The 24,983-nt window shown below is 27.6% G+C and overlaps 1 protein-coding gene across 2 annotated transcripts in view; it reads right to left on the bottom strand.

Annotated features, from left to right (window-relative positions):
- Nucleotides 1–24,983, bottom strand: part of LOC136983866 (ras-related protein Rab-27A-like) — a 56,256-nt gene that overhangs the window by 6,437 nt on the left and 24,836 nt on the right. The window contains exons 1-4 of one of the 2 annotated variants that reach the window (XM_067280731.1): nt 10,552–10,710; nt 5,125–5,303; nt 2,009–2,094; nt 386–613 (exon numbers count right to left, since the gene is read on the bottom strand). In XM_067280731.1, coding sequence (XP_067136832.1) covers nt 386–613; nt 2,009–2,094; nt 5,125–5,303; nt 10,552–10,633 — 575 coding nt within the window. In that variant the 5' untranslated portion in view covers nt 10,634–10,710. Of the gene's footprint in view, nt 1–385; nt 614–2,008; nt 2,095–5,124; nt 5,304–10,551; nt 10,711–24,983 lie in introns of those variants that run through there. The other variant, XM_067280732.1, reaches the window with a different exon arrangement.

Here is a 24,983-nt window from a genome sequence, read left to right as displayed (position 1 = left end):
TCTTATAAACGATTGGTTTTGTGTTCCCATCAACAAGAGGCCCCAGGCAATTGCCCTTTTTGACCATAGGACAACGCGCCACTAGGCTGAAGTATAACAGTCAATGTTTTAATACTTTGTGTAACATTGATTATTTCCTAATAAGCAACAGCCAGTTCATTTTTAAAGTGATTTTTGCTTTTTCAAAGTTGGCATTAACTCAAACTAAATGAATATTTGATTTTATTGATTTAACATAAAGACAGCCAACGTTCTTACAATCATTAGCAAGCAATATAGAGATATATATCCTTTGTTAGACAGTTATTTATATATGTTTTTAAGAACATATAAAAATAGTTTATATGTATAAAAATTAACGTGTTAAAATTTTATAAACGCTTACCCATATTTGCTAGCTTCTTGTTTTGCTTGTTCCTCAGATACGGCTCTTTCGTTTTCTAGATCAGCCTTGTTGCCACAGAGCACTATATCCGGATCATCACAGTAGGCATGAACTTTCAGTTCTTCTAACCAGTTACGAACATTTAAAAACGAAGTTTGATTCGTTAAGTCAAACAGTAATAGAAAACCCATCGCATCACGATAAAATCCTGTCGTCAAGCCGCGATATCTATCAAAAAAAGTTATTTTCATTATTTTATTGATATTAATAACATACGAGTAGTTAAATGACTTGTTAAATCTTTCCACATTGAATTCAATATTATCTCTCTTCCTTATCTACATATATTAATACGGAATAAATTGAATACGGGTTATGTCCATACCAATTATTATGTAAAAATATTCAAAATTTAATGCTGACGATGTAAATAGAGTTGCCACCTTTCTACATCGACTGGTCTGGAGATTTTTTAATCCCACATATTTCTTAATTTTGATCATTTGTAACTTATATTTGTTTGCTTACTTTTTTTAAAATAAAAATTTAATTTTTATTGTTATAGGAAAATTTTAACCAAAAAAATATTATTAAAATGTTCAAGTATGCTTAGTATTTCAAAAACAATAATTGTTTTGTTAAATTCTTTGTTTTCAGTATTATCGATTATTATGAACGTTTTTTAAAACTAATAATAATGCTCTTATTACAATAAACCAATTAAAATTGTTTCATTGGTTATTTAATGCGAATACGTTACACTTTAAATAATGTTTATGAAATTTTATAAACCATTATAATTAAATAAATATATACAGTTAGAAACATTCAAGTATCTAATTCTTTATATAATATTATCATCAACTAAAAATAATTGGAATTGCCTGCATTTATGAATCAAACAATTTGTGAAGATAAAATAGGCAGGTTATTTTTACGACTTTTTTTTTTCTTACAGTGTATTTAAAGCGTGCGAACTCATCTAATCTAAACAAATACAGTATTTTGTCTACTATTATTATATGTATTGTACTCGTACTGTACATAGACGGGGAAAAAGTGTCGAGGCAGTTAAAGTGGCCGAATGGAATCTACTGCTCGGGAATCTGGATTCAAATGTAAACGAAAAATTCCAGGAATTTCTTTTTTTTTCCTCTCGGATATGTTGGGGGCCAATCTTTCACCATTTGGTCGTTGTGGGTCCTGAAAAATGATTAAAAAGGCCGTTTTAGTGCCGACAAGGCCGAAAGAGTGGTTTAGTTAGAAGAGATACGGTAATGCAACGCGATCTGTCAATAGGAATGTCTCCCGGGAGGAATTTTTTTTTATGGAAAACTGGTGTCTTTATTTAGGTGTTGGACATACAAAGAAAACCCAGAAAATTTCATGTGGCCAGCCCATTGGTGACGTGCGAATCCACAATCATTACTAATGTTCAATGGTTTTATCCACTCGGCTACTGGTGGGACAGAGTGGGAAAAAGGTTTATAATTTAATAGATTATTTTCCAGATAATACATGAAATTAATCAAGACTTACTTTTCAACAAAGAACTTTTACTAAAGATATATTTGTATATTATATACAACATTAATCGTACTACTTAACAAACTTATTACAAACCTTTCTTGGCCAGCTGTATCCCATATTTGAAGGTGGATTCTCTGACTTCTACCTGTAATTCCATCAGCATGTTGTGAACGATATACCTGAATAAAAATTGAAATTCTTTCAACTTTGTTTTCCTCAATAATTGTGAAAATTAAAGTTTTACGAAATTTTGATTGAAGATCACGAGTTAACAAATACATTCAAAGTACTTTTATGTTTACCAAAAAACGTAGTTAATTAGAACTAAACACCATAGTTAATTTGTAATTATTTTTCTTAAATCATCTCATATTGTATTATTAATGGAATCAGGAGCAATTATAATCTGGATCAATTACTATGAAAATTATTAAAACTCGACAAAGATTCTCATAAAATATAACTTCAATTAACATGAAAGAAAAATTTAATAGGGCTACTCTACGGCTATAGTTCCATGTGGTAATATATTTCCTAGTACATCAATATCACAAATAATAATAATATATCAACTCAAATTATTCTTTATGACATTGATACACTAAGAAATCTATAACATTTATCATAGCAGAAATGTGAATAGATTTACAGATTTACGATAAATAACATTAAAGAATTTTGAATATATTTGTACATAAAATATTTATTTATTATTCACATTATCATGAATTTAAAAATATTTACTAAATGAGAATTTAAACAACATTAACTAATTATCATTTAGAAAGGAACACATGGAATAAATCAGAATATAATTAAATTTATAATTCAATATCAGTCAAAATATCAATACAATTCAATATTTCAATTTATATGTTTTTGAAAAATATTAATTAATTTTGTATCAATACATTGTATTATCCAAAAAATTTCAACTATTTTTTATTTTATTCTATAAAATAATGGCTTCTTGAACTTGCCCTTGACGTAAAATAAATAAATATAGTATTTCTTTTCGATTGTATATATTTTTACGTTAATTTGACGTTCATCTTTATCTTTAAAATGAATAGCGTAACAAATGACATCAAATTGACGTAAGAATATATAACTTACCTTATAGGTAAGGTTTCACAATTAAAAAATAGACAGTTAATTTTGTTGATCTGAGCTTCTAATACAAAGCAGATTTTGTATTTCCATCCCCTTGTTGAATGAAATTGTGTAATTCGACATCATCATTCTCTTCCATTTCTATCTTTTCGTAAAAACACAACATTAAGTTAACATTATAATACACATCCCAATGCAACTAGCAGAACATAATTTTGGTCTCGTGATTCTATATATCATTCGTGAATAATTGTGTACATATGTCATTAATGTTTGATCGATATGATATCTAAAAAAGTTCAAAGGTTATTTTCAAAATGTCAATATTCTCTAATATAGTACAGAATATAACCCTAAGAGCATTTGAGTAAAATTAGCATTTCACATATTAATATTTAGCATTTAACATCATATTTAGTGAACTGAATTATTGCTAAATATGTTGACATTCCCTTACAAAATGTTTTGATTTTCCCTGAAAATGCAGGCTTAAAATACTTGACATAATTGTTGGGACTGCTTTATATTATTCATTTGACTTCGTTGATTACAAATTATGAAATTAAATTGGGTCAAATTAATCATCCTTCCCCTATACTTGTGTATACTTTCGTAGGCTAAATAATCCAATCTCAGTTTTTAGACAGGCGATAAAATTGTATCAATACAAATTGTATAAAATATCATAGTTATTTGAATATATATTTTAATAGATTTTATTTTAAATTTTAAAAAATTTAAAAATTAGTTTAATTGTTTTTGAGAATTTAATAATGGATAATGATAGTTTTGAATACGATAAATAAGCAAAAAAAATTAATTTAAATTTCAAATTTGTAAGCATATTTCTTTTTGATTTTAAAAATTTTACTTAATTTTCATTAGATATAATTCAGAAATAAATTTTCTAAACTTTCATTAATTGAGCCAATTAACTTCAATAATTCCATTTGTCGATATGTTCTGCTTTACGAAGTAAATAAAGATAAATCAGGTTAATTAATAGAAACAATAACAGAAAAATAGCTTAATTACAGAAACCACCATCACATTTACCAATTTTACGACTATTATAGTTAATTCTTCAACTTTTTAACCTAAATTTACCTGTTTTTAATTAAGACATGGCTTAAGATTAAATGCTGCTCCTAGCAAAGATTAACTTCCAGCAGTGATTTTGTGTGCTAATTTAAGCGATAATTTAACAAGAAAATCCCGAATAAATTTTTAATTTTCTGTATTTAAATAAAAAAATAAGAAATTATGTGTTAAATAAAATATATTTTTACTCATTATTCTATTCAAAATTATGATGTATTTCAAAATAAAGAATGGAAACATCATCTACATAAAACGAAACAAATTAATCTGAGCATTTCATTAGAAATAATTTCGAAATAAAGTAAGTAGGTATACGCAATTAATTCTGTTGTATTCACAATTTGTGTAGCCAGTCAGATAAACTAAAAATAATTGTCATTTCTTAAAAAAATACATTCAGTAAGATGTTATTAGTTCAGCAGATATAATTTATATTTCAATGCGTCATTAAAGAAAGAGAACAAAAATATCACTAGTTATTAAATTAAAAATTAGGAAAGAAATTATAAAGTTGGAACGAAACTTTAGTAATACAGTATTTATGAATCTATTTTTTCAATAGAATGGCTTCAATTTCTTTGAAAAACACTGAAAAATTGACTTCTAATTGAAATATAATCCTTTAACTATTATATTAAAAAAATAAATAAATAAATCCACTTATTACATTTAAATACTAATTTTTATTTTTAGTAGAAGGGGCTGACCGTAAATAACGTCCACACTGGAACTGGAGAGAGGGGGTTATGACAAGTCTGACAAAGTCGAACAAGGGGGGATTTTATTTCATTATATTTTATACAATCTATGCAGTTTATTATTCATAAAGTGATAAAGTTTTTAACGGAAGTTGAATTTTGTTGGACGTTGGAAGAGAGGAGGGGTTATAGAAACTTGGACAAACTGGGAAAATGGAGGAGGTGGAGTAAAAATTTCAAGAAAAATGAGGACGTAACTTATGGACACCCCTAAACAACTGAGAAAAACATACTTACCACACTTTTTTCTACAAAATCAATACCAACGGTAGATATAAATTTCCTATTGAAAGCGTTATCAGTATATTGAAATAAAACACTTGTCTTTCCTACACCAGAATCACCCAACGTTAAAAACTTGATAAGATAATCATAGCCCGCTTCTGTTTTGTTAGTAACATTGCTCATTTCTACATCTAAAAAATTTAAAAACATTATTTTAGTAATAATAATATACTGAATACAATATTGTAGCATTACTTCTTAAAAAATTTTGGATAAATTGAATTCCAAGCAAATTTTAAACACATGTATACTTTTATTTATAAAAGGAAAAGAAAAAAGTATTTAGAAATTTTTCAAGTGATCATTTAATATTAATCATTCAAAAGTATTTTTAAACTATTCTTATTCAAATGAAACGCATTCTAAACGTGCGAAATTCTTTCACACAGTGACAATAGTTGATGTAGTCACGAAATTAAAATATTTCATTCCTGTTTTTATATATGTTAAGTCAATTTTTTAAATTTAAATAATATAATTCATAAATAAAACGTTGAAAAATATACATTGCGAAATTTATAAATTTCTTATTAAAAAATGTAATCTTTATTTCAATTCATTTTCTACTGCAAAAAAGCCTTTAAATTTATTTGTAAAATATAAAAGCTTTTTGCAATGGAAAATTAATTTTCGAATTTTCGTAAATATTTAATTTCTTTATATCTAAAAATATCTTCAAACACCATTTTAGGAAGAAAAAGTATAATAATTCGATTTTACTTAGTTCCTAGTTGCGTAACTATAACTTTGATTATCCTGCAAGAGGTATTTTTCGGCCACCAAACTAAAAATAAAATTCGCATTTTGCTCTTTTATATTGAACAAAAACACGTAAATGCAGTGTAAAATAAAATAAGCAATTACAGTATTTTAAACTTTTATTGCTGCTGAAAACAAATCAATCTTTCTAATTTTAATCACAGTTGACTTGATAAGCTTTTTTATATCCTCATGTGTGCAAGTTATTACGTCAGTAAACAATATTATTTTTAAAAAATTAACAAACTTTTCAAAAATAACTACGAGCTTAATGCTTACAGCTAAAGAAAATAAAAATAAATAGATTACTGAAAGTAGTATAGGTAGGATACACTTTGGACTATGTTTTTTATTTAAAAAGAATGCATAATTACTTTTACGTTTTAACAAGAATTAATTTTACATGTTTAATAAGATAATTTAATTATAAACAGTTTTTTTAGTTTGATGTATTTAAAATATAGAATAGTGTCTACTGGTAAACTGTAATCAATGGGTGTATATGTTGTTTATATTCTGTAAGGAAAAAACAAAATCATTTTATTTATTTTTTATACGTATAATGTGCATATTTACACACTTTCTTTACAAGATATATATAGTAATAGTAAAAAACATTTTATATAAAGTTACTAGTTTTTATGTATTAATAGCTTTTAGTTTGATGCATCGGTTCTTTTTTTATTTTATCTACATATCATCAAGAGTTTTACGTGTCTGCAAGGATGTGAAGTAGTAAATTTTGCGAATTTCCAGTAATTTTCATGCGTTGTTTTTAAATAAAATATATAGTCCAAAGTGTATGGTAAATATAAAACTCTTCCAGTCAAAGTGCATCGTACCTATACTACTTACAGTAATCTGTTTATTTTTATTTTTAAGTTTTTATTTTAATAACACTAAAACAAAGAAACCTTGATAAAAAATAAAATTTCAGTTTTTCTTTTTATTTATATATAATTTTTGGGATAATTAATGTATCTTCAATAGTTAGCATAAAAATATCTTTGTCATTCTTCTTTTATGCTATTCCATGTATAACTTTTAATTAATTAAGGAAAGGAAAATTAAGAATATTAAAAGAAAATAGGTTGTTCCCAACTTCATAATCATAATTTTGAGGTCATCTGAAAAAATTTTTGAGGATAGTCAACAAAAGTTATATCGCTGTGTTAATTTTCGAGAAATCGCTTTGTATTAAATCGTACATTATTATAAGTAAATCATCTATCTCATTTTTTAATTATTTTCTGCAGTTATATCATTTTTGATCAAAAAAATGTCTACAGTCTTATAAAATATATTTACTTGAAAACATTCTTCAGCACTATCAAATGCAATGTCTACACAATATTCTCCAAAATGGCGTTTCGTTTTAAGTTGTCATTTCACAGAAAAATATGGAAAAATATCCCATTTTCGACGTGTAGGAATGGCTTTGTTTTTCAAAAACATCATAATCTAAGCTAAACTCTTAAATGTAATCTAATAGTCAGTAGCGTAACTATAATTTAGATACACCTGAAAAAGTTTTGGGTCTCAGCAATTTGAGAAAAATCCAACAACGAGTTTTGTAGCATTCAGACAATAAAGTTAAAAATTGTGTGTGGCACTATCTGCTGTGAGATTTTATTTTTAAAAAGTTTTATATTGTTAATTATTATAAGATGGAAAAAAGTTTAATTTTGACGGTACAGATGAGTTTTAAAAAAAATGTAAGTGCTAATAACAAGTAAAATCGTCATTAAGTCCGATCCCACACGAGATACGACACGTGATCTCATCTAGCTCCCTACTCCTTGACCTTAAACCACCAAAATATAACAACATTAATCCATCTAATACCCAAACTTCCCTGCAAAATTTCAAAAATTTTCGACAAAACGCGCAGGAGTTAGTTATTAAGATTCAAAGTGGTAAACAAAATCGTGCTCCACACATACTAACATAAAAAACACGTACATAAAAAACCCCAAATTTTTATATGTATTTTCTACTTTTATTTTTCAATTACAGTAATTGACTTTTGTAATTTATGTTTTGTAGTTAAATTCTTAAAGATAAAATACGGGATATTCATAATTAAAGAGTAGATGTTCAAAACTTTTTGTAGGTGTAAAGCTCTAACACAGCGGTTCTCAACCAGCGGTAAGCAAGAAGGATCCGTTACTGCTACAAGTGTACAGTACATACCAAAGGCTGAGAAGCACTGTTCTAACCTAACCTATCTTTCAGGAAAAATTTTTTCCCGAAAATCGAAACCTCATTCTCAGGACAGCATGTACACCAAATTTGGTTGAGATTTTCCAATTGTTCATTCTACTGAAAGCTCTGAAAAATGTACTCTTTAATTATGATCAACCTGTATAATCAAGATACATGTAAATAAAATTTCGGAATATTAAATATTAAAAGCAATATCGATAATACTGTAATTTAGGTAATTTTTAAAATATTAATTAATATAAATCTTAAAAACTATTCAAGCAGAGCGGGACCCGTAGAACCCAAGATTTTACTTATCCCAAGATTTTACTTATCCTAGCTACCTGCTGTTTATAGTCCCAAATTATAGAGTCATCAATTTTGATCTGCTCAACAAGGGTAATGGTAAAGTAGAAATAAATTTTAAAATTTTGTGAATTTCACACAAGTAAATGATTTAGTGTGATGAGATATGGTAACTGCCAATGTGATATTTTCAGGAGGATTTTCTATGGAAAACTGCCTTATTTAGGTATTAAGGCCGGTTTCCACATCACCGGAAAATATACCAGAAACGGAAAACTAATGTCACGTCCTGTCCAGAAGTTTCCGTTTACCAAAATCTAGTCAGACACTTAGAATAGAAAATACTTCGACTTTTCCTGTCGAGCTTCCGTAGTGTTTTGGCCAATAGAAAAACAATGGTTTTGATGTAGTAATAACGACGTTTTACGTTTTGTTATATCGAAGGATGACTACAGACAAAAAAGTTAGAGACAATATGAAGAAATAGACTTGTTTATAAAGTCAGGAAATACTTTTTCCTCTATAATAAAATATAAAAACGATTTAAGATGTCAATATTAATTGGAGACTGTGTTACAATCGACTTAATTCTGTGATATTCTAGTATCGCGGAAATAGAACTAAACAAAAAAATGAAGGGGTACATAGCCTAACTATTAACTATTTTCTTCTTTGTTCCTTCTGTTTTCATTTTTTGGCAGTGTGAAAACCAGCTTTTAGACACGTGAAGAAATTCGGAAAAGTCCACGAGACCAGCCTACGATGTGATCACGAAGGCAAGTATAATTCGTTCTACACTCAAAAAATTATTTTATATATGAAAAGTTTAAATGTATATTAATACTCCTAATTCATCGAATTTTCATAATAAAAATATGCAAATTCATTATCGAAATGGAAACTAAGTTATTTCAAAACAAATATTACAGTATAAAGTAATTTTTAAAACGTTTCTAAATTTCTTTTATTTAATCCAAATATTCGCTTATCTCGAACAGCTTTTTATCCTTAAACTCATTAAAATGCATTAAAATTTATTTAAAATAAAATTATTTTTTTATGATAAAAACATGGAAAAAATTTGAGATTTATGAATGATTATAATGCTTCTTGAATCGTATTTTTGAACTTATACATTTAAACTGTTTAGAATTAAATTTTTATATTTAAACTATTACTCAAATAATCCATAATAAAAAATTTATAATGTTTTTGAAACTTCAAAGTCTAAATCATAACACAATAATATGTAAAAAATTTGACGATAGAAACTATACGACTTACTATTAATGTCAGTGTGGGAGGTATTTTTATTTATTAATAGCCATAACAAAAAATTTAGCGTGTTTAAAGTTAAATATTAAAAATATAAAAGTATAATTTGTAAAGTTCTTGAAATGATTTCGCAGCAGTTATGTACTGTACATATAATAGAATGGCTCGTTTCAGAAGCATGTGTGCGTGTTCTAACGTAAAACCATTTGCTTTTTTCAATCAAACGACAACAATTAGTGAGTACTGTTAAATTAAATATTAATTCCGTTAATACAGCAATGCCTGGGAAGCGATCGTTAACTATTGACGCCGAACGAAAAAAATAAAAATAAAGCGAATGGATAAAACCACTGAACACTGTTGGTCGTGGGTTCGAGCCCGACCAAGCGGGCTTAACGTGTGAACTTTTACGCGTTTCCTTCACGTGTCTAATATCTAAATAGGGACTAGTCTCCCGAAAGCCCTGCCAGGAAACAGATCGCCCAGGTTTTGAATTGCCTTATTTCATAAATCTAATCTAAAAAAATTAAAGCGAACTCATATAGAAATCAAGGAGAACCGCAAAAACCATCTGTATTAGTGATTAACCCGGTCTCAACAGTTCTGTCCCAATTATTCCCTCTACAAATTACCGGTCGCAATAATTTGTTTTAATAAGAGAATAATTCGCGCAACTAGTACTACTAAAAGCTAGATTTCAACTCAGTCGATTCAATACTATAGATAAAATAAAGTCAATATTTACAATATTATAAATAACCACATCTCTGATGTTTGTTACTATCCAAAAACGACAGAAAATTATAAAATATATATATATATATATCAACAAACCTGCAACAATTCTTAAAGATTCTTTTACTTGCTTCTTAGCATCTCCAAATTTCTGATAATTTCGAATTTTCGGAACGGACATGCATTAAATGTTTACGCGATGACAAACGTTGCATTTGTTATCTCCATTTTCAAACAGTGTGTTGATCGAATGAGAAAATGTATGCAAGGACCACCTGTCGCGTATTGTAACAGGTGTTTGCTTTTAAAAATGTCTTTTGAGATATATATATATATATATATATTTTTTTTACTATTAAAAAAAGAAAATTCTGATTTTTTCGTACTTTATAACTTCTAAACTTTCTGATTAAAATTATTTTAAACTCGTTAATAATAATTATTTTAAAAACACTCGACGCTTTTTTATCATAAATCGAACAAATAATATATCTAATGATTATTATAAAATTATTCATAATTTTAATATAATGTAGACATGTATAATTTCGAAATTTCTATCTGTCACGCTCTATTTGAAGAACATTTTAACACAAAATTGTGCGGTTGATCGAGTTGTGACTCTAGTTTTAAAAATTTTCAGAGAAGTGTTGATTTTCGTATTCTGCGAGGCGAAATAAAATCAATTTTAGTACTCTATGAGGTGAAATAAAATCGACGTCGCTATGCTCCATTTATTAAAATCGATTAAAACAAATAACTTTTAACTTAAAACAAGAAAAACAAAAACAATAGAAAATTATATTTTGTGATAAAGTATGCTTTGTTATAAAAATGCTTTTATTATCTCATTTGAAATAAATTGAAACCATAGCAAAATAGTCGTGAAAATAAGTATTTTTCAAGAAATTAGTCAAATGTTTTTTCTTGTGTTTATTATTATAAAGAAACTTAGAAAATAATTTATTATTCCGTGTAAATTTCAGATTGGAAAACGCATAAGTAATAGAAGTTTTCAATTTATAACAGAACAATGTTGTATAAAATTTTTATAAGGTCGTATAAAATTAGCCTACACTTAAAATTTATTAAAACTGGTAGATAATTTAATAATAATAAAGTGCAAAGAGTTAAACTCATCAATGTTAAATAAATTAATTTTATAAGTCTCATTCTTCGATCGACAAAGTTAAGAACGAGCAATTTATTAACATATTATATTAAATGAAACTCCAGCATTAATTAATCATGAAAGAGAAAAATTTTATATAACAATCTTTACGTTCATTAAACTTTCCTTAATTTTCTTACAAAAATTACAGAAAATTATCAAATAGCATTATTTTATTACTTCCTAAAAATTTAGAAAATCCAGCAATGAGTTGCTTAACTTCCCGGCAACATTTAAAACAGCGTATGGCACCATATGTTGTGATATTTTATTTTTAAAAAACTTTATATATTTTTAATTATTACAAAATGGCAAAAAGTTTAATTTTGTGGGTAGGGATTGGGTTTATAAAAATTGTAAACGGTAATAGAAAAAATCGTCATTACGTCCGACTCTAGTCGACACACGACTACCTTTATCTTTCCACCCCTTGACTTTTAACCACCAAAATTTAATAGCATCAATCTCCTTAATACACAAACTTCCCTGCAAAATTTCAGAAATTTTCGACAAAAAGCACAGGAGTTATTAATTTTCAAAGAGTGTGAACAAAATCGTGCCCCCACATACACACTAACATCCGTACAAACAGGAAAAAATCCCCTAGAGGGTTTTTTTGCATTCATCGACGTTTCATGGTCCCCTGAGTCCAAAAATGTAAAAATCTTAGGAGTTATTTTTTTGACCGATCGCCATGCTTTCACTCTGTTGTAAATAACAAAGCCGGAAAAGTAAAAATTAAATTAAAAGTGTTAAAAAATTACAGAAATATTCTGAAAAATCATATACGTCCGAAATCATAATTTCGACATATTTCGTGAGAAAATATGCCGAAAACAAAAAGAAAACAAGGAAAAAATCAGATGAAAAAGTTTTTTTCTACACAAAAATTATTTTCTTTGCTTTTATTCTGTTTTAAGCTATTGAAAATGTAGAGAAAACTCCGTTTATAATCTATAAACTCGAGTAATGTGAACGTTTAAACGACTATATGCATATTTCATACGTCGACAGATGTTTTGGATGTTGTTAAATTGTGTTTAAGTTAGACAATATTTTTGAGAATTTTATAAGTTTAGTGCCTGTTAAACATGTTACCAAACTATAATGTGTTTCTGTATAAACTGAGAAACGAAGCTGAGAAATATAGGATAACATTATAAATATATTAAAAGTAGAATTTACATTATAACGCTATTAAAAATTAGTTAATGTGAATTATATAATAAAGGTTGCAGTAAAAATAAGCAATGTATAGTAAAAGATAGAGATTAATCAAAATTATACTTCCGTCTAGTTTTAATTAATTTCCGGATATTTAGTCGATTTAATTAGTTTGATGGCATTCATTTAACTTTGCTTTAATCACAGTTTGTGGCCTGAATATTTAGATAAAACTTTTGGCACAATAAAAGTCAAAATAATCACAATTTACCAAGATTTAAGAGAAGGGAAGAAACCATTATACAAATAAATACACGTTTCTAGAAATTTTATACAAAATATAAGATAAAAATATTGTTTTTAAAAAGTTGAAATTGTTTAAAAATGAATAATTTTCAGACTAAAGATATTAATTTATTTGTATTGTTTGTTCATATTCAAAAAACAATATTTTATACTTCTAGATTATTTTTAATACGTTATGTTGAAATTAAATGATTACAGGAAACCTAATTCTTGAAATAATATAGTTTTAAGGCAGTTTTTTAAATCTTTATATTCAGATTTTATGTAAAAAATAGAAATAGCAATACAATTTTATAACTGACTTATTAAGAAGTTTATCATAACTCTTTTTTTTTAATTTTTCAAAATCTTTAAAGTGAATATTTTTAATTTTTAATTTAAAACAGTTTATACTTTTTGATCTTTTGATGTTTTGAATAGTTGACAACAAAAACAAATAAAATAATTAAACATGTCAAATATCATTTATAATAGTTTATAAATTTTGTTAAGATTTGATAACTTTTTTTTACATCTTTTAAAAATAAAATTTCGATTTATTTGTAATTATGATAATTGTTCTTTAATCCTGCAGCTTTTATACTACACTTATTGAAGAGTGATATTTCGATGGCCTAATTTTTGTTTGCAACATTATTCGATAGGTTAAAGTTTGCAAATTAAATGACAGAAAAAAAGATAAAAGAATTTATTATGATTTTTTTTTAATTTTGCTTTGATAAGTGATAAGTTTCATACTGAGAAAATATGCATCAATTTTTACTTGTCATTATTTCTGCTTTTGCCATAAGAGTTTTCTAAGAAATTCTGTCTTCAATTTCTGGTGTAGTGAATGTAGAACAGAAACAGAATAAGAAAACAGAATTTTCCAATGAATCTGTTTCTGCTGATGTGAAAACGAAGCATAAGAATTACTTTTAAAAAATAATATACTTGAGAACTCGTTTTAATATATGCAATGATCAAACATATGACAAAAGAAAGTTATAAAATCTACCAACTTTTTATTCTACCAATTGCAAGATAAGAAAAATAAATTTAGTAATTCTGCAATATTTTTCTGATTTAAATTTTTATTTTGAAATGATAAACACATCGTAATTTTCATGAAGATATCTCAAATGAAATGTTAATATTTCATTCACTATTGTATACATTGTGCGATGATAAAAGACGATTAATTGGGATGAATGTTATGGATTGAATTGATATAAAATTTCAAACAGTGTATAGAATAATGTACAGGTACATTGTATTAAAAAATATTTTTCTATATAATTAATTTTATGTTATGCAAACTTGTAAAAAATTATATTTTTAAAACTTAGTTTATCAATGTTAGTATGGATCTATATAAATAAAAAGTTCTATTCTTTTTTGGAAACACAATTCCGCTTCATTTCTGCTATTGATTTTATATAATCACATGTTAATTTATTAAATTATAAAGAATAAATGCTTATTTACGAAAGTTTATTAGGCAAAACCTCATTAAGTGAACGTGGATATTGGATAAAATTAACTTATTTCATACAAATTAGAAGTTTGTATGATTATTGATACTTTAATATATAAATTAAAATTCAAATGATACCCAAACCATTAAATTAACTTCTACTGATACAACATTCGTGATGCTTCATTAATTAAGATTTGGAGAGCTGAATATTTTATTCTACAATTTTTCTTTGAAGAATTATTTTTGACTGAATTTATATTACATATATGTATAATTAATAGCATAGTGTATATAGGCTACATATACTGTAATTCTCTTGGTTATGTTTAAACAATAAACAGCACGGAGCATATAAATAATTTATATACTCGGATCTGTTTAAAATTTATAACAAATTGTAATTCAAAATTTAAAATACATTATTTTGATTCTTGTAGTATTTAAATCTTGTTTCATTTGGAATATTAATTTTTGTGAGCGAGTTCACGACACAGTTGATTTCAACATGGCGTCGTTGTGATAATATTGTACTTTTGCCGCATAAATTCCTTGTATTACGACAAAGATAAAAATCGTTTATAAGAGACAAGTATTTTGTTATTGATATTAGTTTTATTTTTTTATTTGTTAAAACAAATATGCTCTTTACTGAAACCACATATAAAACTTCCATTAAAACATAATCATATCTTAATTTTATTTAGAAAAATTTCTATGGCAAAAGGTTAATGAAACTTTTCGAAAGCTGAAGAACATAAAATTTTGGCATAACACTTAGGCTTTACCCATTGGAACGTAATCAGAATGAATATATTTTCAGAAATCATAAGTGAATAATAATATTAACAAAATAGAAAAGGAATATTTGTATAAAATGTAGAGAAAGTAATCAATTTAGTTTCCAGCTCATTAAAAATTTGAAGATTTGTTCATTTGGGTTCGTTTCAGAGAAAAGAATATGCATCCAAAATCGACCCTAAAATATAATTTGTAACTACAGTAGAGCGTCGATAAGTGGAACCAATTGGGGACTGGGGCCCTTCCAGTTAATGATTTGTTCCAGTTTCCGACTTTGTACGAAAAAATACATTAACCTGTCCGATGTTCAAATTTTTCTCCGTTGCGTATCGCTTCCTGTTGAATTTTTCTCCGTTGCGTGTCGCTTCGTGTTGAATTTTCGTCGATTTTAAGCCTAACGAAAATTTTTATAATAATCATCGAGGCTATCATCTCGTTAAAAATTATTTCTGCATTTTGTACAAACAAAATAAATATATTAAAGAATATAAAAAACATGAAAATTATACTTTAGAAGTAAATTTAGTATCAAAAACATTCGATTCAGCACGAACAGTCCGACTGAAAATCGTTCCACTTTCCGGCCATTCCACTTACCGACGTTCCACTTACCGACGTTCTACTTATCGACGCTCTACTGTATTCAATTTTTTCATTTTCAATTCAATTAATTTTTATTATATTAATTAAGGAGATTTCTCCTATTACATAACAATTATTAGTTTTATTAACAATGTCCTTTACAATTATCAAAAATCAGAACAAATAAGATTGTATTACGTAGTCTTATACAATAAATTTTTCAAAATAGTTACACAGAGTAAATGTTAATGTAACTAAACTAACCATATATAATATATGTGGTTAGTTTAGTTACATATAACATTTACTTTGTGTAAATCTGCTAGTATATATATATATATATATATATATATATATATATATATATATATATACTAGCAGATAAGCCTGGCGTTGCTCGGACAAAAAGTAACGATAGCGAAGATTAAGATAATTACATAATAGCCAATCTTACCCGTTTTCACAGAATGCAAGAATTAGGTCCCCCTGTTTCCAGACTAATTAGAGAATTTTTAGATGAGTCTAAAAATATGTTCGATTTCCCGCAAAAACGCAAAAAAACCGCATCTACTCCTGTAAATCTTGAATGTCGCTTTCTCTTAACACTTACTTTCATTGTTAACACTTCCATTGTTAAGGAATACACTTCTTTCATCTCCATGTAGTACCCTACTAAAACGCAGTTAAAAATAAAAAAATTGCATCTAAAATAGTACAGTAGTACAGTAGAAACTGAGTTCTTTAGGATAAGGCTTAATCCTTTCATTCTCCCCCGCGGGGGGGAGAGTTTTGAAAAATTCCTTCTTAGTGTACGTTCTCATGATGTACCCTAACTGTGTACCAAATTTCAACTCTCGACTCCTAACCGTTTGGACTCTGCGCTTATTATTATTATTATTATTATTATTATCATCATCATCATCAACCCATCTCGATTATATTATAAGATTAAAGAATATGTCAATTTTTTAATCCAAACAACTATTTTCCGGTTTTTATTCTTACAATAAATCAAATACAGTAACTAAATAAATTTTACTAACAACGAGTAATTATTTATTGTGAGATCGTCACAATGCCGAACTTTAATTTTTAATCACATTTTTATTTAATTTAATTTAAAATATATGTTCTCCACCTTAAATTAGTACTATCTTGCCCGTGTATATCATACTTTACCTTTAACAATAGAGCCGTGCCGATCATCTATTAACTGTTTTCAGGGGAAAACATTTGGATTGAAATAACGTGACTTCCGGTAGAAATCGGATGCTCATATATAGTCATTCGGGGCTTCCTGCCCCTAATGTTTCCATATCTGTCACGGATTTCATCTATCTAATTCCGTTCTCGAGATTAATAAAAGACAGACGGACGGACGAGAGTGCGAATTTATAGGTCTACAATTTTTTTTCAAATTGAAGCCTAACAAAATATTATTATTTAAACTTGTTTAAGTATCAATATTTTGTTGGTTCTCAAAAAGTTATATGAACGAAAATGAATCAAAAGGGCATTCTAACACTATGTTCCTTCACTATTTTCCAGATGGCCGAGGCGGTTAGGCGTCAGCCTACCACTCTAGAAGGTCCATGATAGAATCCGGGTGAAAAAGTCCAGGAATTTTTCGACTCTCCGGATATTCAGTCCTTCACTAATCCAGCCGCTCCCATAATAAGTTTGGCTGAACCCATGATAGGAATGGAAGGTCCTCTTAGTGCTCACAGGACTGAAAGAGAGGAAATTTTGGAAAAACACCCCTCACTTTCGAGTGTTTTAGTCAATAAAAACAGAAAATAATAATTAAAAGTATAATTCGAACAACACTTTTAAAAAAAATAAACTTTAAGTAATGGAAATTATAAACGATTATTTATGTGGAACACACAAAGCGTATATTAAAAGTACTGCGTTTCTTTCCATTAAACAAACGATGGAAAACAAACTTCGAGGGGGGAGTTTCCTATTTATTTCGTTAGTTTGGTCGATTAACTCGCTACTTGTATTTCGTGACATAAATTGATCGAGAGATTGTCGACTGTGGAGTAATTGCACAAATACCAAACATCGCAAAACCAATGTAATAAATCTGAAGTAAGTGATCATTTCAATTAATTTCAAACGGACTAACACATAATTTTACATGATAGTAGAATTAATTCATTTAATATTATTTATTTAAAGTCGAAAAATGTGTTAGATTAAATTCATTCGTAAGTTATAAAAACATGTGGGTTAGTGCATTTCGTGTAAAATTTTATGAATTAATGATTCTGTTAAACAATTTTGAATTTTTTAAATTTAAAATTTGTGAGAAATTCAATAAATTTTGACGTTTTTAATTGTTGTTAATTCATTAAAAAAATATTAAATGTCTTGTTCAATAAATTTTATCTCACTAAACAAATTACTTTATGAATATTTAATGTCATTAATTGAAGAATCCTGATGGGGAATTTAATATTTGTAAATTTTGAAAGCACGCAAAATAATCTAAATAAACTAAAATAAAATATATATATTTATTAAAAATATTTAATTCTTTTTAATATAAAAGAATTGAATATTTTCATTCAAAAATAATATTTTCCGTTCAAATTATTCGTGTTGACAGTTTGACGTTATTCGTCTCATAAGAGACATAGATAAATATTAAATTAGTAAAGAGTTTAACTTATAATAAATGTATGTTAAGGTCTGTCTTCATAAATTTGAATTAATTTTTAATATTTTAAATAATATTTATCGAAAATAAATTTTTCTATCGTCGTTTCAAAATAAAAAAAAAAAATAATAATCTTAAGTTACAATTTAAAAGAATTTTTATCAGTCTTGAATATTGGAATACAAATCTTAACTAAGTTTCTCTTGACAAAAATGGCTCGTCGACGGCTAAAACGATGCTATTTATTTTATATACGACTTTCACTAATCGTAATTTCTGCCTTATAAAAGCCAATAAAGCTACAAACAGTAACGCTTTTAAGAAGCAATCTTAAACGTTTTATATGGAAAAATGTCACAACTCTTTTGCAATTTATCTCAGAAACTTTTTTTTTAAAATTAAATTTTTGATACTATAAATCTTTATACAAAATAATTCAGAGCTGTGGGAATTTCTAAGTCTACAATTTTTGTAGATCTAGAAATTCCAAACTTTGATTATTTACTCTTCCATTTATAATAAGTTCGAAAATTTTTCACAAAACTTTGATCTATAAATGAAATTCGTAAAATTAAATATGAATTAGTCTAAAATAAGATTTTAAATTATGTGATTTTAAGGTCCATTATTTTTACTAGTATTAAAATATTTTAATATGGGGCGCGCGTCATGAGGTGAGGCGAAGTAGAAGACGTCTTTACGATCTGCATAAGATTTGCTTTAAAATAAAGAAAGAATAAACTTTCGATAAGCCCAAAACAACTCATCTCTACCCTCAAAATTAAATCTTTTGCTATTTTTAATAATTAAAAAAATGTATAAAGTTTTTATAACAAAATTTCATAACAGATGGCGTCACATATAATTTTATTTATTTATTATGGTTAATAATATGAAAGTTATTTTTAAAATAAAATCTCATAATAGCCGGGAAAGTTACGCAACTCGTTGATGGATTTTTTTTAAAAGATTTTACCACAGAAGCTTAATATTTCAATATGTACAGTATATCTCTTTCAAACAGATTAGTACTCTATTCTATAGACTATATTTTTTGACTATAAATCTGTACTCAAGAAGTATAGTATAAAGCAGAGATATGTATAAAATGGAGCAAATTTATATTCTTCTATACAGAAAAAATTATTTGCCAGCGCCATATTGAAAGTTTATATACAATAATGAAAACATTATCAACTTATTACCAAAAAAACCGGACAGAAATTTTATCATGAGTTCTTCCACTAATTAAGTTTTAATTTATAAAATAACACAACTCATATACACAGTTTACTCTCGCTAATCCGAACCTGCGTTAATTTGAATCAATTTAGTTCATTTTTTTACTAAATATCTCAGCTAAAAAAGAGAAATTATAGGTTAATTTTTTAAAGTCATTGAGTTTGTAAAGTTTATATGTACAAAGTATTTTAACATAAACATATGAATCAAATATCTTCTTTTTTTGTAACCTCGATAATCCGAAAACTTCATACAATAATTAGTTCGAATTAGTGATAGTATAGTCTATTATAAAATTATATATAAATATGTTATTTGTTCTCGAGTTGTATTTTCTCAAAATGGTTAGGAACTTCATGAACATCCCATTTAATAGCATTGTGAAATTTTTTCTTAATGCTGTATTCATGTAATTTTAAGTTAACATTACTAAATTTTAAAGATTCGGAAAACATCTGTTAGAAATTAAAAATAATCCAAGAACAAGCAATTATTTATTATTTATTGTGTTATTTTGCCGTCACAAATCGCCACAATGCCGGGCTGAAATTTTTAATCATATTTCTAATAATTTTTTTAATTTAAAATATATGCTCTCCATCTCAAATTAGTAGTGGCTTGTCCCTGTATATCATACTTTTCCTTTAACAATAGAATCAGGCCGGTCATCTATTTAACACCTTTCAAGTTTTGAATTGAAATAATGTGACTTCCGGTTTGCATTGGAAGTTCTCATATAGTTAATTGGAGCTTACTGTCCTTATGGTTTCTATATCTGGTCTCTTCATCAAATTTCCATCTCGAGATTAAGGGAAGACAGACGAACAGATGAACGACTGTGGGAATTTCTAAGTCTACAATTTTTGTAGATCTAGAAATTCCAATTGTTGTACAGTACCTGACGGACGCAGAGAGGCTTTGCACTTGCCGCCACAAAAGAGGCTATCCTCGTATCTGCAGGCCACAGGACACACGATCCTTGCACTGACCAGGTACGAAGAGACGATTCAAGAACAAAGCAATCGATGGCGATTGCTTTGTTCTTGTGTTTTGTTCGTTTTTCACGCCTATTTTCCTTTAAGCGGACGTAATACTGTTTTTATTTTTTATCTCTACGCCTAAATTCCGTTAGGTACGCTCGTCGAATCAAGGAACATGGACATTGTCACTGTAATACCTTTGTACATCGAAAACCAAATCATGGACTCTTATTTTTACTTCCCCGGCTCTGTTATAGATAACAGAAGGAAAGTATGGCGATCGATAAAAAAAAATGACTCTTTCCATGATTTTTACATTTTTGGACTTAGAGGACCTTGAAACGTCAAGAAATGTAAAAACATTCTGGGTTTTTTCTCTATGTATGGATGTTAGTGTGTGAAGGACACGATTTTGTTTATCCGCTTTGAAGCTTAATGACTCGTGTGCTTTCGAAAATTTCTGAAATTTTACAGGAATGTTTATATATTAGTACTCATGCTAGTAAACTTTGGTGGTTTCAGGTCGACGGGATGGGAAGATAAAAGGGTGGTCGCGTGTGTCATATCTCGAATAGGGTCGGACTTAATGACGATTTTACTCCTTATTAGCATTTACAATTTTTTATAAAACCATCCCTACCCACAAAATTAAACTTTTTGGCATTTTATGATAACTAAAAATGTAAAGTTTTTTCAATGAAATATTGTAACAGATAGCGCCACCAGAATTTTAAATGTTGCCGGGAAAGTTAAGCGATTCGTTGCTGGATTTTTTACATTTAAATGGACCCACATTAAATTTCTGGATTCCTCGTCTCAATTAATGAAAAACAACAATGTTTTATCAAAATATATCCTTTAAATTTTGAGAACGAACTGGATTCTATAAGCCCAACACCGTGAAACATCGCACGACAAAGTCGCGCGATTCGTGCGATATCGCTTTGTCGTGCACTCTCGTGAAACGACCTTATATTTCGAAAATGAAGTCATGGACCCCCATTTTAATTGCATTTTTGGATTCTGCATAGCAATTAATGGAAAATGGCAAAGTTTTATCAAAATATATCGAACGGATTTTGAAAACGAACACAATTCTGTAAGTCTCATAGAAGAAGCTTCGCTAACGCTCCGCTTCAATTAAAATCTCGAAATTCAAGAACCTTTTCACGTATTTCATTACATATTTTCAATCACATGTCAATATACCGATTTTTTTCTTTCAATTTCAAGTTTTTAGTTATTATTATCTTTATTATTGCCCGTTTATCGAATTGTCGAATTCCACCTGTTTCGTGTAATATGAATTCATTGAAAAAAATATACTATTTCGTGCCATCTCTTCCTTATTAGTATTCATTCAATTTTATGACCCTTTATCGACACAACATAAATATTTTCTAACAAATCATGAGTTCGAAATGCAATATACAAATATGTTCAATAAACAACTAAAGAGGTAACGTAACTTTCTTGATTTTCAAGACAAAACTGAAACGACAGAACGGCCGGAACAGAGCAAACAAGAACGATACAGTTCCGTTTAAAACGGTGCATATGGTTAGCCTCATCTAAAACATATTAATGTTATAGCTGGTGAATAAAACCTGTTACTTTTTTGTACTATTCCGAAGATCCAAAGTAAGAAATAGGTTACTCTTCTTCAAAAATCTTTAATCGTACTCTCAGAATCTACGGAACAAAGGGATTATTGTTTATTGATGTATATTTTTGATTTTATGATCAATTGCTTTATGTCATTATATCATTTATTTTTAAAGGTATGAAAGCTTAGGGGAGCCCAATTGCCATTGGCCAATAAGACGTCCCTTCCCAGACGCTAAACTGGGATGCGATGTCCAATGCAGAACAAGTCGGAGAAGGAATCGAACAAATCGAAACAATCCGAAATCGAAATCGTACAAAAGAGTCCGGTTCGAAGGAAACGATAGCAAATCTACAGGTCGCAGTGCAAATCCATTGCGAATAAGAAAAGAACAGTGACTCCTTGCCAATAGCAGAAAAGTAATATATTCTTCACATCGAAATAAACTAATTTATTTTTAAAATATTCCAACAAAACGAGACTACACTACATTTTAAAATATATTTTTTTTAAAACATTATTCTCGGAATAAATTTAAGCAAAACAGTTAAGCTTCGTTCATTTAATGGAAAAGAGTACACGAAGACAATCAAACTGATCGCCAAGGATGTATCTAATTTAAAATATATATATATATATATATTTCCGTTTAAAATTGAATAAAAGTAATTATTTCCTATCTTACAATCTGTACTAAAGTAAACTATACTTTTGTTAAAGTATGAAACGAGAACGATTTTTCAGTAATACGTTCCTGTTAAAAATTTAAAATTTTTATGGGATATTTATCGATATATCTGCACGTATTAGCTGTTTAATCTAAGTATGTATTTTAATTCATAATTAAAAAGTTTTATTACATTCAAAACAGTTCAAAAATTTCACGAAATACAATTCTAAAGAATTTTCCAACTAGAGACAGAAGGCAATCGATATTAATCAATTTTGTCATTTTCTCTCTCCTGTTAATTTTATATACAAACGAATAAAATTTACTTCTATTTAGTTATTTCGCTAAAACTAATTTCTTACATTATCGAAAAATAATAAAATATAGTTTAAAAATCATAAAGATTATACAGGTATGTGTTTTGCAATTACAGTAGAGCGTCGAAAAGTGGAACCAATTGGGGACTGGGGTCCTTCCAGTTAATGATTTGTTCCAGTTTCCGACTTTGTACGAAAAAATACATTAACCTGTCCGATGTTCAAATTTTTCTCCGTTGCGTATCGCTTCCTGTTGAATTTTTCTCCGTTGCGTGTCGCTTCGTGTTGAATTTTCGTCGATTTTAAGCCTAACGAAAATTTTTATAATAATCATCGAGGCTATCGTATCGTTAAAAATTATTTCTGCATTTTGTACAAACAAAATAAATATATTAAAGAATATAAAAAACATGAAAATTATACTTTAGAAGTAAATTTAGTATCAAAAACATTCGATTCAGCACGACACAGTCCGACTGAAAATCGTTCCACTTTCCGGCCATTCCACTTACCGACGTTCCACTTATCGACGCTCTACTGTACTAACTTGTAAGTTTAAGAATATTTAAAATTTTTAAATCTTAAACGGTATAAACTATAAAATAATATAAACGATAACCTTTAAGAACTTAGAAACTCATTACGAAGTTAATATTCTTTCTTCATTTGTAAATTATAAATGCAATTTTAGATTTATATCATTACTTTTAAAAATATAAGAATTTTTAATATATAAAATTTATTTAAAACTGTTCATAGTAACCATACTCTTGATTTAATCCTGAATAAATTTGATACAGTATAAGAATGTAGGCAACAGAATAAAACTTGTAAGACAGTAAGAATACTGAAAATTTTCTTACCAGTTAAGGATATTCATATAATACTAAAAAGTTTCATGTTAAAATGTTTTTACATGTTTTATTTAGGTACTAACAATAGTTTGGATTAATTATTAATTTATAAACGCTTCCAAAATAAAATACACAAAAAATGCATCCAAATATAAGGGCAGATGCGGACTAAGAATTTTTATATTTAAAATTTTTCTTTTATGCAGAATTCCCATGCAGAAGCTAGTCCATCCGCATCCCTACCATTAATACAACAATCCTTTAATTTACTTTTCTAGATTTCAACTTTTTCTTCGTTCATTGCTAACAATGAAAAATGCATGGTCCTAATGATGGACGCTTCATTTCATTTAACTACAGAGTCTTCTACAATGGCGGAACTGAAGAGAGGCGTCTCAGAATTTAATGAATTACAAAGAGATTTTTCAGATGGAAGACTGTTCTTAAAACTACACCTGCAGAACAAAATATACTGAAATGAAACAACTGAAGCGCACGAATAACTCACAAACAACTGTTAGCTCAATTGTTCATAGCTGCAAATATACTGTATCCAATCTTTACGCTAAAGAAAATAAATATCAGTATTCGTAAAAATATCTATCAGAAAGAAATATGTGGGAAATATTACAAGTGTGAATAACAACACACTTGTATATTTAATAAATAAAACAGCATAATATTGATTTTTTGTCGAGATGGATGTATGATTCCCAT

Source organism: Centruroides vittatus, unplaced genomic scaffold (assembly GCF_030686945.1).
Source record: "Centruroides vittatus isolate TY-2023 unplaced genomic scaffold, ASM3068694v2 contig_890, whole genome shotgun sequence".
Taxonomy (NCBI): Eukaryota; Metazoa; Arthropoda; class Arachnida; order Scorpiones; family Buthidae; genus Centruroides; species Centruroides vittatus.
The sequence above is the reverse complement of the archived record's forward strand: the minus strand, read 5'-3'. Positions and strand labels throughout refer to the sequence as shown.